The 14145-nt window shown below is 39.4% G+C and overlaps 1 protein-coding gene across 8 annotated transcripts in view; it reads right to left on the reverse strand.

Annotated features, from left to right (window-relative positions):
- Positions 1-11581, reverse strand: part of plce1 (phospholipase C, epsilon 1) — a 69446-nt gene extending 57865 nt beyond the window's left edge. For 7 of the 8 annotated variants that reach the window (XM_037980899.1, XM_037980900.1, XM_037980898.1 and 4 more), the window contains exons 1-2: positions 3134-3280; positions 435-571 (exon numbers count right to left, since the gene is read on the reverse strand). In XM_037980899.1, the coding sequence (XP_037836827.1) occupies positions 435-437 (3 nt within the window). In that variant the 5' untranslated portion in view covers positions 438-571; positions 3134-3280. Of the gene's footprint in view, positions 1-434; positions 572-3133; positions 3281-11454 lie in introns of those variants that run through there. The other variant, XM_025010581.2, reaches the window with a different exon arrangement.
- Between the last annotated feature and the right edge of the window lie 2564 nt (positions 11582-14145).

The raw sequence follows: 14145 nt of genomic DNA on the forward strand, positions 1-14145 counted from the left end.
AAATCCCATGGAAAGATATCTTAATTAAATACTTTGGCAGAAATTTGATAACCAAGAAGTTTTAAAACCGACTACAGATAGAACAAAATGTCACTTATTCATATGCCAGCATCATTAATGTGACCTTTTGAGTCATCTATGTCATACATACAGTAAGAAACTTAATATTTTTGATTTAGCAGCAAGTTAATTTGTCATGGGGAAATTTGTTCACACAATCTGTCACCGTATGCTGGAACTTCATCAATCCAAGTAAAACATATTAGTTGCATTAATAACTAACAACTCTGCAATGGAGGCCTAATAATCCTCTTCCTTTTTATCGTCTAAGGAATAACTTCAGCTTCCAGTGACCTCTGCAGTGTCCACAAACAGTGCGCTCTGTGGAAACAGAAGCTTGTGCAGCTGTACAACCAGCAGATAAAAAAACCCACCATGTCGACCCTGGAGGACTGAGGAATTTCCTTGATAGGATGGTTGCAGCTTACGGGATGGCGTGTGTCCCCCCGTGTGCTACGGGTCTGTCAGAACCTGGAGACAGGTCTGTGGTAAAGTCATCCAGTCGCAGGCTCTGAGAACCAAACACACACATTACATTTTAATTAGTTACATGAGCTATAGCTGCAGAAAAACAGAAATTAGGAGAAAAAAAAAGTCCCCATTGGCACTCAGTTACACTACGCTTACAAAAGAACGAAAATCATTCGAGTTAACTTTCCTGTGATGATGGCTGGGAAGCAGGACATGTTACCACCGAGGCTTTAGAGGAGAATATTATTCTTTCCTCTGTCACAGCTCTTTCATCATTTTGTCCAGCAGTTTTCAACTCTGCCGTTTTTAAAAAAAGGCCCATGAGGTTCATAAAAAAGTCTTTACTGCAAACTCAAAAGACTACCAAGATGAGGAAAAGAATGACTGATCTACAACCATGATACTAACAGATCTGCCTGCACAAATGAGCCATAGTCTGGCTGCTTTTTCCTCACACAAAGTGCTAAAAGAAATAAAGATTCAGTTGTAACACATTTATTTCCATATCATTAAGGTGAATAAGAGCTTGAAATCAATCAGTTATGCACTTTGATGGAAATAAATACATCTTTAACAGACTCAATAACCCACAACATGTATGAAAACTAATTGTGTGGTTATACAGTCGTCATGGTGGCCAACAACGCATTTAAAACTAAAAGACCGGTACTTTATAATTAAGGTAACCACAGCTCACACTTCACTGCCAGAATGTGTGGGCTACAGCTGGAATGTGGGCCTGACCCAAAAGGAGGAGGACCAGCTTCACATTTGGTGCGAGTGTGTGTTTGTAGGGGAGAGGGAACCAGACACACGGTTCAAGGAGAGTATGCTAGATGTCTGCAGGCTCGTTTCAAGGCTCTGTGCAAACATTCACACCACTGATATGCCCACCGAACGGGCCGAAACAGACAAGCGCTCCATTCAAAGGAACTCAGGTTGCTGGCCTTCAAAGAATCTTTTCTGCTCTGCAGCTAAATTTTAAAAAACTAAATAAAGAAAATCTATAAATCTTTCCTCGATTTGTTGAATGAATAAACAAATCTACATGACGGAAATACTTCATTTTCAATTCTTGATATGACTGTCATGACACTAATAATAAAACAATGACAGTTTTGGGGAAAATGGATTTTGTGTACTTGTTTTTAAGGAAAACAGACTATCAGTAAAGCTTTAATCTTATCTTATCTGTTATTGTGCCTGTTGCACAATCACATCTTTGCTGCACTTTTTCTCTGAATCTTTTAGCACATGGAAGTTGTTTACCTGGACTGACACTGCAGCTCGGGCGCGTATACGTTATCACATTTCACTTCACTGACACAACGACACGATGGACATTTTCACCTCAATTTTTCAATTAAGTGAACAACTAACACACAAAAGCAAAGTTCCTGCGATCACGTCACGTTACAGAAGACCAGGTATTCATCATCAGTATTACCGTGTCATATTATGGTTTTGAGTACTCTACAGGGAAAGAGAATTTCAATTAACAACAATGGGTTTGTCACCAATGAATTGTTAGAGTCACAAACAGATCCAACCAGATATTTCGTAACTTAGTGAAAAACTGGAACCACTAGATAGACAAGACATCCTGTTCATGCAGCCAGCTTGATATGTGTCTTTGACCTTTTGTTTTCAAATCTGTAATGGGGATTACTTTCTAAATAAATATTTAAATGCATTAATGTTGCTTCTTTGTGCATGATGTTGTACATGCATGCACATGTCTATATTCCAAGCCGCCTGAATTCACAAGTATCCTAAGTGTAACTTTAACGACACCTGACATTAATCTTGGACGTATTAAGAAGGTGATCTCAACCGTTTCGCAGATAAGTCATGGCAAAGACAGCATCAAATTAAAAACCATTTTATTACGTTTTTGCTTCAGCTAATGTTACAACCGCACTCATGTTAACCATCTTCCGGAGGCTTACGTTGCTCCAGAACATAACTGTGACACGTTTGGGCACAAAACAGGTCTAACTGTAAGTAGAGACGGTGTTTTAGTTACTCTAGATAGGAAACTGCTCACTGTAGAATTAATCCTGAAGACAGCAGAACGATTGACAGCTGTGATTAAATAAACAGTAAGGTAGTATCTTCATGTTGGTCTTATCTTAAGTGTAGAAACATAGCTTATGATGTTTAGCATAGATATGCTCATGACTGCATCTAAAAAAATGTGAATGAAATCCCAACACATCTAGTAATCAAGAAGAGTCATTTCTCTGCAGATGGTAAAAAAAAAAACACTCCCACACACACACCTAACTGTTTAAAGTTGCTCTTGTTATCAGCTGAACTCTGACCCTGTTTGGGGAATCAAATAGCTCTTCCAGGATAAATCTGAGCCCAGGGCTAAAAATGTAGACAGGCTCACATGCAAACACACCAACAGACTGAAACCAGGTCAGACAGAGTGACAAGTGCACTGACCAAGAAAACCTTCAATCACTTCTACTTCACCAGCTGTTTTGTTATCAGAACTGTCAAAAATCCAGCAGTGAGTACCGCCGTGACAAACTTCTTTTCCAATAAAAACTGATTTCACAAATTGTCATTAAATCGTCATTAAACAAATACTTACATATGAATCATGTTTCTGTCTCCAAAAAATAATAATAAAAAAGATTTAGAAAAGCTTTTGCTCCATGTTTCTCAGGTGTTGTGGAGCTCCTGATCACCGTCTTGTCAGAAGAGTGTGAGACAAAGACTGCATGAAAGAAAGAGCATGTCAGAGAGGCAGAGCCAGAGAATGAAAGAGAGCCACTCGAGGGACGGGCCTTCCATATCGGCCGCAGCAACCAATCAAAACAGGTTTCTCGCAAGTCTGCATGTTTACTTTTTTTTTTTTAAAAAAAAACCTTGATAGTCACCTGACTGACAGTTATAGCACTAACCGGAAAACCCCCGGAGGCAAACATGTCACTTAATTATCCAAAGGTGAAAAAAAGTGCAATTAAGTTTTCCTGTGTGTGTGTGTGTGTATTTGTGTGTGTTTTCATTTGTCTGTACCATTAGCAAAATCTCTCATGAACCACTCAACAGATTTTATTGAACCTCTCAGAAAGTAATCTCCGGACGTACCTCTTCAGCTGACTAACATTTGGAGTCAACCTAATTCAACATGGCTGCCACAGCTAATTGACCTTATGTCTACATCAAAGTCAAATTTTACAAATGGGGTAGTAGCAGGCAGTAATCGCCAACGTATACTCTGAGCACCAACACACAATTTAAAAGTATGGCTTGAAAAGGCAACAGATGATGTTCAGTGTGAGACTTTTTGATTTCTGCATATTTTCGTTTTAGGCAATAGATGAGAAAACCAACAATGTAGGGGAAAACGGCTGTCTGAAATTGACAGGACTTTTTTGGCTCATTAACTAACACATTATATGTTATGTCTTTAATTTAAGAGTAAGGAACAGGGGTCAAATAATGAGTCAATGCCCGGTGTCATTTCTATCACTTTCTTCAAATTAGTTGTGTAACTTTTGAGGCTTCCAGGCAGCTTGCAGATAACTTCTAGCGCACGCGCTTTCTTGTACTAAAAAGACAAGATGTTCAAGTTTTGACACACCGAGTTCTTTTTTTAAAAAAAAGGCAAATGTGTGGATATGGGCATGTATCTGGTTTTAGAGAGCAATTATTCCAAGAAGTCATTGCTGTAAACCACACCATCAGTCTGACGAAATGATGACGAGCTGTCTGCATGTCTCCTGCTTTCTGTCCAATGAGATCCAAATTCTCCCTCTCTGTCTCTCTCTCATGAAAGAATATGATGCGAAGTCAGCAACTTTTAAAGTACTAGAAAATCGGATCTAATTAGAATCAGATTGTTATCAGAAGAGCTGCACTTCTAGTGTTATACAGACAATACCGTGCAAAAGTTTCGATTTTCAAAACTTAATTGAACCTCCTGGGACATTCAAATGAAGAGTTTGTTTTAACAGCATTTGTTGTCCAAAAAAAAAAAAATCACCATTTATCCCCTTTACTCTCATGTAAAAGCCCTTTTTTCCCCTCTCTTAATGCTCATTCAGGAGGGATTATTTCACAACTCATCCGAATGATGACTCACAGCCTGGTATGTGATTGGATCCACCCCTCACGCTGTGCAGCGAAGTAAAGCCTGTTCAGTAAGTTAGAAAACAGCTATATGTAGCTCTGGTCTACAGGGTCTCAGCTGGGTTGTGTTTGTTGTTGTTCTCAGGTTAGTTTTAATATGGCACAGTCAGCGGGCACAAGAAAATAAAAGGAGAGTGAATGGCAGAGCGGGGTTGTATTAAAGCTCAGCTAAGATGCCTCTTATCCTCCTGAGCCTCCAAATTACTCGAATAAATACTTTGTTTTGGATTATGAACATTCCTTTAAAGGAATCCCCTTTTTTTGTCATATAATGACAATCAGTGGACACTTTTTTTTTTTAATTCATGCAAACGAGATGCAAATTTAAAGCACAGCATCTCTACAGTGAGTGAAAGCTTTCAGGACAACTGGGTGTGAATGACTGACTGTAGTGTAAAGGGGTTTGGGGTCCTTGGAAAAGATAAAGCGCTATACAATTGCAAGCCAATTACCATTTACCACAACTGTGCAAAAATTCAGTAACACATTGTATGACTCGTTTAGCACATTGGAACTGCAAAAGAAACCCTAACGTTACCTCTGACAACTTGCAACGGAAACTTTTGTTACCTTTCTTTAAAAGTTCAGCATATTTCCGTCTGAATCCAAACCCACCTGAGGTTTTAGGTTGGCTTGTTTTTAAAACGTGCTTTGGAAACAAACCCGAAGTCTCTTTACCTCGGCGGGGATCAGAGGAGAAAACAACCATCATATGACTACAATGGAATTACATTCTTTAAAGGCTCCGCAGTTAAAAAGAAACAAATGCTACCGTGCAAAACAGAGATCTGCTCAGGAAAAAAAAAAAAAAACGTGCCTTGGAGTATTTTGACCAGCACTTCATCTCGTTTGGGTTACATATGGGATACTGTTTGTCTCTGGGTTACTGCGAGGACAGACAACCAAATAACTTCACAATCACACCTTTAGTCAAATTAAACACTTGAAACCACCAACACTTTATTGGCAAAACATTCATGTGCATGCTCTCCTCGCATTAACTCTGTAACATAATGTTTTCTTGTTGACTGTGAAATATAAACCATGTCTGCTCGCGGGTTGACCTTCCTCTCAGATTTACCACTAAACAAGGGTTAGATGGTCACCGCTAAGAGCTGTTCTTTTGTATATTTGATCGTTCTCCTGGATATAACAGTGCTACAATAATTATCCCCAAAAGAACGTCGCTGATAAGGCTGCAAATGTTTCCTGATAGTGAATTTAATGATTTAAGACACCTGAAGATACAACCTGGTGCATCTCAAAAAGTTGAAACAATCCATCAAGTAGACTCGGAGCTTCGTTTCTTCCACTCTACGTATCGATTCAGGTTAAAACAAATAAAATGGAACATGGAGATAAAAAATAAATAAATAAATGAAAAGTAGAAAATACACCAAAGGCAGAAAGAGGGAGAGAGAGGGGGGAAAAAGAAGCTTGCCACTGTTTATCTGTTTGAAAGGGAGTAGGAAAAACTGGAAATTTATTTATTCCTACCCCTTATCTATTGTTGCTAATATATATCTTCTTCTAACTCAGTATTTATAATGTATAATTGATAGCTTGTTATTGTATACATGTTGTATTTCTAAGCAAGAATTTCAAATCAATAAATATCACATAAAAAATAGGAATAATTATATTCTGGACCTTATAAACATGTATACATGCAGAAATATACTTAAATATAATCTGAAACCTGTAGAAATAACATCAATAACAAGACACTGTATCAGATATATTACCAATATACTTTTATATTTGTATGTATTTATATAATATAGTCATGGGTTCTAAGTTATACCAAATATATATTTTAAAAAATGCCATTAGAATAATTCTCCATTTTTGTGTTAATCCCTTTCTTCCCTGTACCTTGTGAATATCAGAGTTTTGTGTTTGTCCTTAAACTGACTGATGCTTGGACTTCGTTTTAGTCCCATTTTCTGTCCGTTCTATAGTTTGACTCGAGTTACGGTGACGCAATATCTTTTCATTGTTGTTCAGATGCTGCAGATTTTGAAATTCAGTGTTCCCCTTAGATTACACCCACCATCCCTTTCATAAAACACTTCCTGTAGATTTCGTGGTAATAGGTTGTTGTTGTTTTTTTGGCTGATTTTATTTATAAAATTGTGCCTTTTGGTATTTTACAATGACATGCAATTTCAATATTCTAGACTTAAACAATGGATTTGTGTGCCCGAGAGAAGCAACGTTGTGAATTACTCTGAAAGCTGTTTTTGGCGATGTGAGTAGTGACTGTAGTGACGTTTCAGTATGTGTTGCCCCACACCTCTGTGCAGTAGTTTAAATAAGGTAAAGCGAGTGAACAAAACAGAATGTGGAGTGGCTTCGTATCCAGAAAATGTCTTGTTTTGGCCATAGCTGAGACGCTTGTTGATACTTAGGAGCAGATGTATTTAATGTGAGATTTCCAGCAAATTTTGTTGTCTATTATCACCCCCAGAATTTAAGTTTTATGCACACTTTCCATATGAACACATTCTATCTGTACCCATCCTTGGTGCTTTAGTTTATTGTTAGCAAATATGATTTTTGTCTTGCTCAAATTTAGGGATAGCTTGTTTCTGTCAAACCAGTTTTTTTATTTTGATGAATTCGGAAGGAATAGTGTCCAAACACTGCTGCATTCTGCTCAATCTTTAGCTTTTTTACTAGCATTATTATTGCCTTTACAATGAGACTACAAGTATGCAGACTGAACGTGTGTTTCGTTGTGCATTGTACTTTTTCTCCATGGTTCCAGTACCTTTTCGAGGTTGGATTGGTACTATTAAAAACAGAAGGAGCCTACTAAAACCGGCCAGCAGGACAGCTCATAAAACACTCTGAAGCAACAACACAGGAATCATAGCCATCTGTGTAAGAAAATAAACGTTTCTATCACCATAAATAGCACAAAGAAACAGTTTTAAAGTTAATCTGGACATTGTACATAAGTTTCTGTACAATGTGTGTTTTTTGAATGAAGACTTTTTCATTTATCTGGGTAAATAAATAGTTAAATAACTACATAAATGCGTTTAATTGTGAACGACTCGCTCCAGTCGGATCCAAAGTAGGAGGCTGATTTCTTCGGGAGCACAGCCGCAAACAGAACAGACTTTTCATGCAACGAGTCTGCAGGACATATGGCTTTGATTAGGAGGGCAGGGCAGAGAGGGGGGCGGCGGTGGAAACTGTGCAGAGGGAGGGAGAGAGGTGTGCTTCATGTTCTGCATATCTGCTCACGTGCACATCGGCGCAACAGCAGAGAAACGGGGCTCACCGACGGAGCGAACAAGTGTTTACACCGGGCGAAATGCCTGAAAGCTGGTGGACGTGAACTCGTGGAGGAGGGCGATGAACAAAGAAATGTGTTTTCTGTGAGTGTGTGTGTGTCTACAGAAACAGAAAAAGAGAAGCAGTGACATAACATGTGAACCATATCAGTCACATACTCATAATTGGCTTTGAATAGAGGTTGTGTAACTCTGTGATTCAAGAGCATTTTTATACAAGTGACTGTTTTTGTGTTTCAAAAGCACATTCATTCATTAAGATTTTTTTTGTTTGATTTTTACAACCAGTGCCCAGTTGTTGACCTGACAGAGCCAGCAGGAAAGTAGTTCTTATCAGAGATGAGAATGAGGAAACAGAAAAGTAGTTCTCCTCCACAGTATCTGTCTCAGTGGTAATTTTCATCACTGAGATCGTTGTTGATGACATTTATTCTGAGACTTTACTTAAAAACCGTTTTATCGTACTGTCGTGTACATGTTACACTGCATTCCTGCTAATGTACGAATGAACATCCACAAAAATTTGGTCTGAATTCAGTGGATTTATTTGGCCGGATAAATAGATTTTTAGCTTATTTTAAAATCTGATCAATGAAAAACAACAAAGCTGTCCGTTCATTTTGACAGAATATAAAAAGGCAATAATGAAAGTTACATAATTCACATGATTAATCATAACCACATGTCCAGTTTGGGGTGGCTATTTGTCTTTAATTAGCAGTTGTTTAGGTTTGCTCCAGGTTTGAGGAAACATTCTCCTGAATCCGATTATCAAACTGCAGAACAATTCAGCAGCGTGACTTTCACTTGGGTCGTGGAACAGATCTTTACTCTTGCAGGGTTGCTAAGTCATAGGAGTTTTGTGGATCTGGAGGTCAATGAGCATTCTCCCCGAGGGATTCTGTGGTGGTTGCTGTGAGAGTTTGGGGTGCTGGGGTCACTTTTAAGGCCTGTCTGGTCTCTGTGTAACCAGAGCAGGTGATGTGTCCAAACCCTTGGCACAAAGTTGAGCCTGTTCCCAGTGCGGGCTGAACTCGACCTCGTCTCCGATCCTGTTTGACGGTTTTCACAAACAGGACCTCAAGGCGCAGTCGTGGAGAGTAGAGTGTTCGGTTCGGGAACCTCAGGGTCTCGTCTCTGCTTTTCACAGATGATGTGGTTCTGTCAGCGTCTTCAGGCCATGACTTTCAGCGTGCGCTGGAGCAGCCAGAGCTTCCTCCATAGGGTGGCCGGGCTCATCCTTAGAGATAAGGTGAGGAGCTCTGTCATCTGGAGTAAAAGCTGCTGCTCTTCCACATCCAACGGAGTCAACTTAGATGGTTCGGTATCTCATTATGATGCCTCAAGGGCGCCACCCTTTGGAGGCTTTTCCAGGCATGTGCCACTGGGAGGAAACCCCGGGGCAGACCTAGAACTTGCTGGAGGGATTATGTGTCCTCTCTGGTCTGGGACGCCTTGGAATCCCCCAAGAGGAGCTAGAGAGAGAGTCAGTGGGGAGAGGGAAATTTGGGTTTTCCCTCCTTAACCCGTTGCCTCAGGAACCCGACCACACATGAGCAGCAGAAAATAAATGGACGGACGTTTAGGCTCGTGAGGCCGTCAGGATCGACTTGATCAACACATTCCCCTACCTGGGTGCTGAACGTGCATTAAAATAAGGTTATTATCTGGGCATCTTTTAGTGCTCCTGCAACCAACGCTGCACACAAAATGTCACAGCGCCACCGTCAGTTGAGAAGGACTACATGCTGATTTCCTCCCGGTGAAATAAGGAGTAGATTAGATGTCTAAACACTAAATTAGAACTTTGCCGACCACAGTCACCCTCTCATGTGTTCATTAAGCTTAAAGCATTTCCTCAGAACAAACAGGACAGCAGCACTAAAAACAGGGTAATACTGTTCTGTTTTTGTTCAACCTGTATGAAAAAGAAAAGGTTCTTGTTCAGCTTTATGATCATATTACAGGCTGTTGTTAGTGATGCTGATTAAATCTGTTAGGATTATTTCACAGTAATCCACGTCAAACAGGACATGCTAAGGAACAAAGTCTTCAATGCAACGCTATTCACTAAAAAGCATCATAAAATACAGTTTATCTCTAAAACAGCAGTAATAAACGGTGTCAACAGTGTATATAACTCATTTTATCTTTGCTGTAAGATGCTTTTGTGGCCTCTTACTTTGTGCAGTAAATATGGGCGTGTTTAGTTTGGACGTTATTTTGCTAAGTTACCCATGCATGTATTTACGCTACGCAACATTCCTGGCCTTTTGTTAGGACCGATTCAGATCTGGATGTGGATTAATCTGAGCCATGGGTGTCGTTAGGCCAGGCCTGAATGTTTCTCCCGAATGGTTTCAGCTCTCAAGACAAAAAAGTAAATAAAACCAAGACCTAATCCAGTTTTATATTAACCTTTGCGACATTACAGATGAAAAATGGGATGCTGCTCGAGATCGCGAGCAGGTTAAAAGTCAGTTTTTCCATATTCTACTTTTTTGTTGCAAGGCGCTCAACCCAAATATTTTTCAAAACACGTGATTAGTCGACACAGCAGATTTATACCGCGGCAAAGAAAACGAAAATAAACAAAACAAAAACAAACAAGCAGCTTGATAATATCTTCTAAAAATCAATCAAATCACCTCAGAATTACAACACAGGTCGCAGTGTGCTGTGTGCAAAGCTGAACAATGAGAAGAATTGAAATATAATATAAAACAAGCTTTAAGGTGTTTTGTTTTTTCTTTAAATATCTGTGTATGTCTGAGTTGATAAATCCATTTTAAAACAAAACCTAATAGGGGAAACGTATATATAAAGTCTCTGTTGTCTTTTTGAGCTTTATTCCAGTTGCTAACAATAAAAATAATAGTAGTAAAGTAGAAGGAGAACTCATATTTACTTGTTTTGTGTCATGTTGTAAATGTCTGCTGCATTTTATGATAATCCCCCTTCTTATTTCACGTGTTTGAGCTGAGCCCCCACGGTTTCCCCCCTCTAACACCGCCTCTGACCTCCTTTTTATTTGCATTTGGAGCTGATTCATTAATTAATTAATTCATTCATTCATTCATTAAAGTCCATCACAGAGACGCGACAGGCCGAGGAGTCACAGGTCTCTGCTCCCTGAGGGACGCCGAGGAAAAGCTCCAGATGTAAACACTGACTTCCTGCTGTCAAATTAAAGCCTCACGCAGCACACCACCTGCCGTGTCAGTGGGAACGTCCTGACCAGTTTCCAATATCTCAGCACAAGCGCAGGTAGCGAACGAGCTCCACTTTCTGTTTCGAGATAAACCGACTCACCGCGTTTGACGTGAACTCGTCAAAACCCCGAATGCAACCGAACTGCACCAGCGTTTTTTTCTTTCTTTCTTTCTTTTTGCAGGGGAAACTTTGGTCAACAGCGTTACAAAGCAACCGCTCGTGCAACAAAACTCATTTAAAAAGTTGCCCACGAACTCACCAGCTGGTCTCCCGTTCGGCATCAGCCAGCTCGCAGCACGAGGACAAGCTCAGCACGCCGCTCAGCACGCCGCTCCGTCGCCGTTTGACTCGCCTCGCTCGCGCGCGGAGGCAGTTGACGCTGCAGCTCGCGCCGCGGTGGGAAAAACCGCTGTCCTCCGTGCTGCGTTCAGGTACCCCTCGGAATGAAAACAATAACATGAGTCCACACAGCAGCTATTTTGAACCCCTACTCCCTCCATGTGTGGCTGGAGCTGCTGTTCTACAGACCACCTTTTCGCATTCTCTAACCTCGAGAAAAAATTCACAAGCTTTAAAATATTTATTATAAAATACAAACGTAAAGCTGGTAAATGTGAAACTATTGGGCTTTAACGACAGTGTTCAGGTCTTTGAAGCGTCTTTGACTACCTACTTTAAAAAACCTGATCTGTCCTTTTAAGTATGTTTGCTCAGTGTTTATTTATTTGGTTAGAACTCAGGTTTAATTAACCTAAACCCACTTTAATAACATGATCACTTTATTGAAATAATTGTAACAACAACTGCAATGTTTAAATATTCACAAACTCTAAAATACCAGTAAATATGGGTTCTGCATTAGGCTTGGGACCCAGTATTGTACAAAGCATATATATATATTCTTTAAGGTATATTAGCATTTTTGGTGCTCTTCCATTGTATATTTCAGAATAAATCCTTTTAACCCAAAGGCCACAATTCACCAGTGACTTGGAAAACTCTAGTAAATACTAGAAAAACTGCATTTTCTGCTAAAAAACAAAAAAAAGCAGAATGAACGCTGAATGACTGCTGAAGAAGCTGAAACTGAGCCGTTAAAACTAAAGAAACAGGAACACTAGCTAAAAGAAGCAAAACAGCTAAAAGTAGCAAAAGGTTAGCTAAAAACTAAAGTAGCATAAAAAGTAGCTAAAGGCTAACTAAAAGCTAAAAGCAACAGAACGGGAGCTAAAGCATAAGAAGACAAAATAGAGCCAGTACGCTGAAAATTTGTAAGACAGTTTGTGAAGGAACTGAGGAGATCTGGTAAAATATTTGTAAATAAAGTTAAATAACTTGAAAAATGTGAAAGTTACAAAAATCAAAAGTCATGTCAAAATTATTTATATAGCACTTTTCAGCAACAAGGCAGTTCAAAGTGCTTAAAAAAGTCATAGCACTTTTCTCCTGAATGAGCTGAATGTCTGGATGCATGAATGGCTAAAGTAGTGCAAAGTATGCAGAAGTAGTTAGATTGTAAAAGAAACATATGAAAAAATAAAACAATCACACATTTAGTAATAGTTCGTTGTAACAGTTAGTCCCTCAGTATAAAATTGTGACCTATATGGAAATTTGATGTTTTTTTATTTGTATGTAATGCAGAAAGAGTCTAGGTCAAGTCATTTATGCTTATTATTTTTAATCACACACCAATAAAGCCCTCAGCATAATTAATTCACAATGTTTTAGGCTGGATAGAAATATATCCCACAGTATCCAAAGGCAACATTGGCCTTCCCTTTGTGCAGCTAAATGAGCTGAGGACAGGAGGACAATAAAAACCTGCGGCTCTATAGAAGCCTGCTGTGTGTGTGTGAGTGTGTGTCACTGCATAGGAATGTCTGGTAACCACTCTCACCGTAGAGCCGTTTATTTACTTTATAGTCTTTATGAGGACCTATGCAGGACCTATACATTGTTGCCTCTAACTTCAGTGATTCTAAACCTATTTGATGAGCAAATGGCAAAACGCATCTTAGATTCACCTGAGGTAATCCACAGCTGGCCCATGTCACCCTCCATAAGCGACTCTTAGTGCATACAAACCCTCAATCTGTCCTGTGTTGTTGCCTTATTATGTCAAAGGTGGTTTTCCAATGCGGCAAGTTGTTTCATTGCTCTGTGTGCAAGATTCGTCTTCTTTTATTTCGGCTTTGGAAAATGGGGGACTGTTTTCCAATTAGCTCCACTGATGGGAAGTCTTATGCCATCAGACAGGAATGTGCAACCCTTCCATTCCCCCCTACTTTCCTCCACCCAGGAGCATGCAAATCTTTGGGATTTCCCTCCTCAGCGATGAAAAAAAAGGAGGACTGGTGGCTTTTCTTGCATGATCTAGCATTTTTTTTACACAGCCTATTATTGTGTGCTGACAGAAGTGTCACGTAGAGTTTTGTCACAGTTCCAAAAGATCCCATTCAGTCACTGAAACACGGCACATTCAGCTCATCCATATTTATGAGACTCCATAAAATCTAACACAACTTCACCCCGCTCCCACATCGCATTCAGGGATGCCGGGAAGGATATACTGTGCAAGGATGTGTAAATACAGCGCAGAGTACTCAAAATAAAAGAAGGAAATGCCCTGCTTTCACTCCAGACGGACAGATAGGATGAGATGACACACAAACTGCTGAAATCAGATATGTTTCATGTGTGCATACACCCACCCAGAGAGACAAAAGTAAATACTGAATGTGTGCAAAAAGCAAATGACCCAGAGGGCATTGACAGGCAGTGTAAATAAAGTATTTCATAGGGATTACACTGAATTTTGATTGAGTCTTGTACAGAGAACTTTAACCTTGTAAAACTTTTTTTTTTAATTTTTTTTTTTTTCTGGATCAGTTTATTTTTAAGTTTTCGTTCTTTATTAGCATCAAATTAAATATCTTTTAAAACATGT

Source organism: Kryptolebias marmoratus, linkage group LG17 (genome assembly GCF_001649575.2).
Source record: "Kryptolebias marmoratus isolate JLee-2015 linkage group LG17, ASM164957v2, whole genome shotgun sequence".
In the NCBI taxonomy this organism is placed as follows: Eukaryota; Metazoa; Chordata; class Actinopteri; order Cyprinodontiformes; family Rivulidae; genus Kryptolebias; species Kryptolebias marmoratus.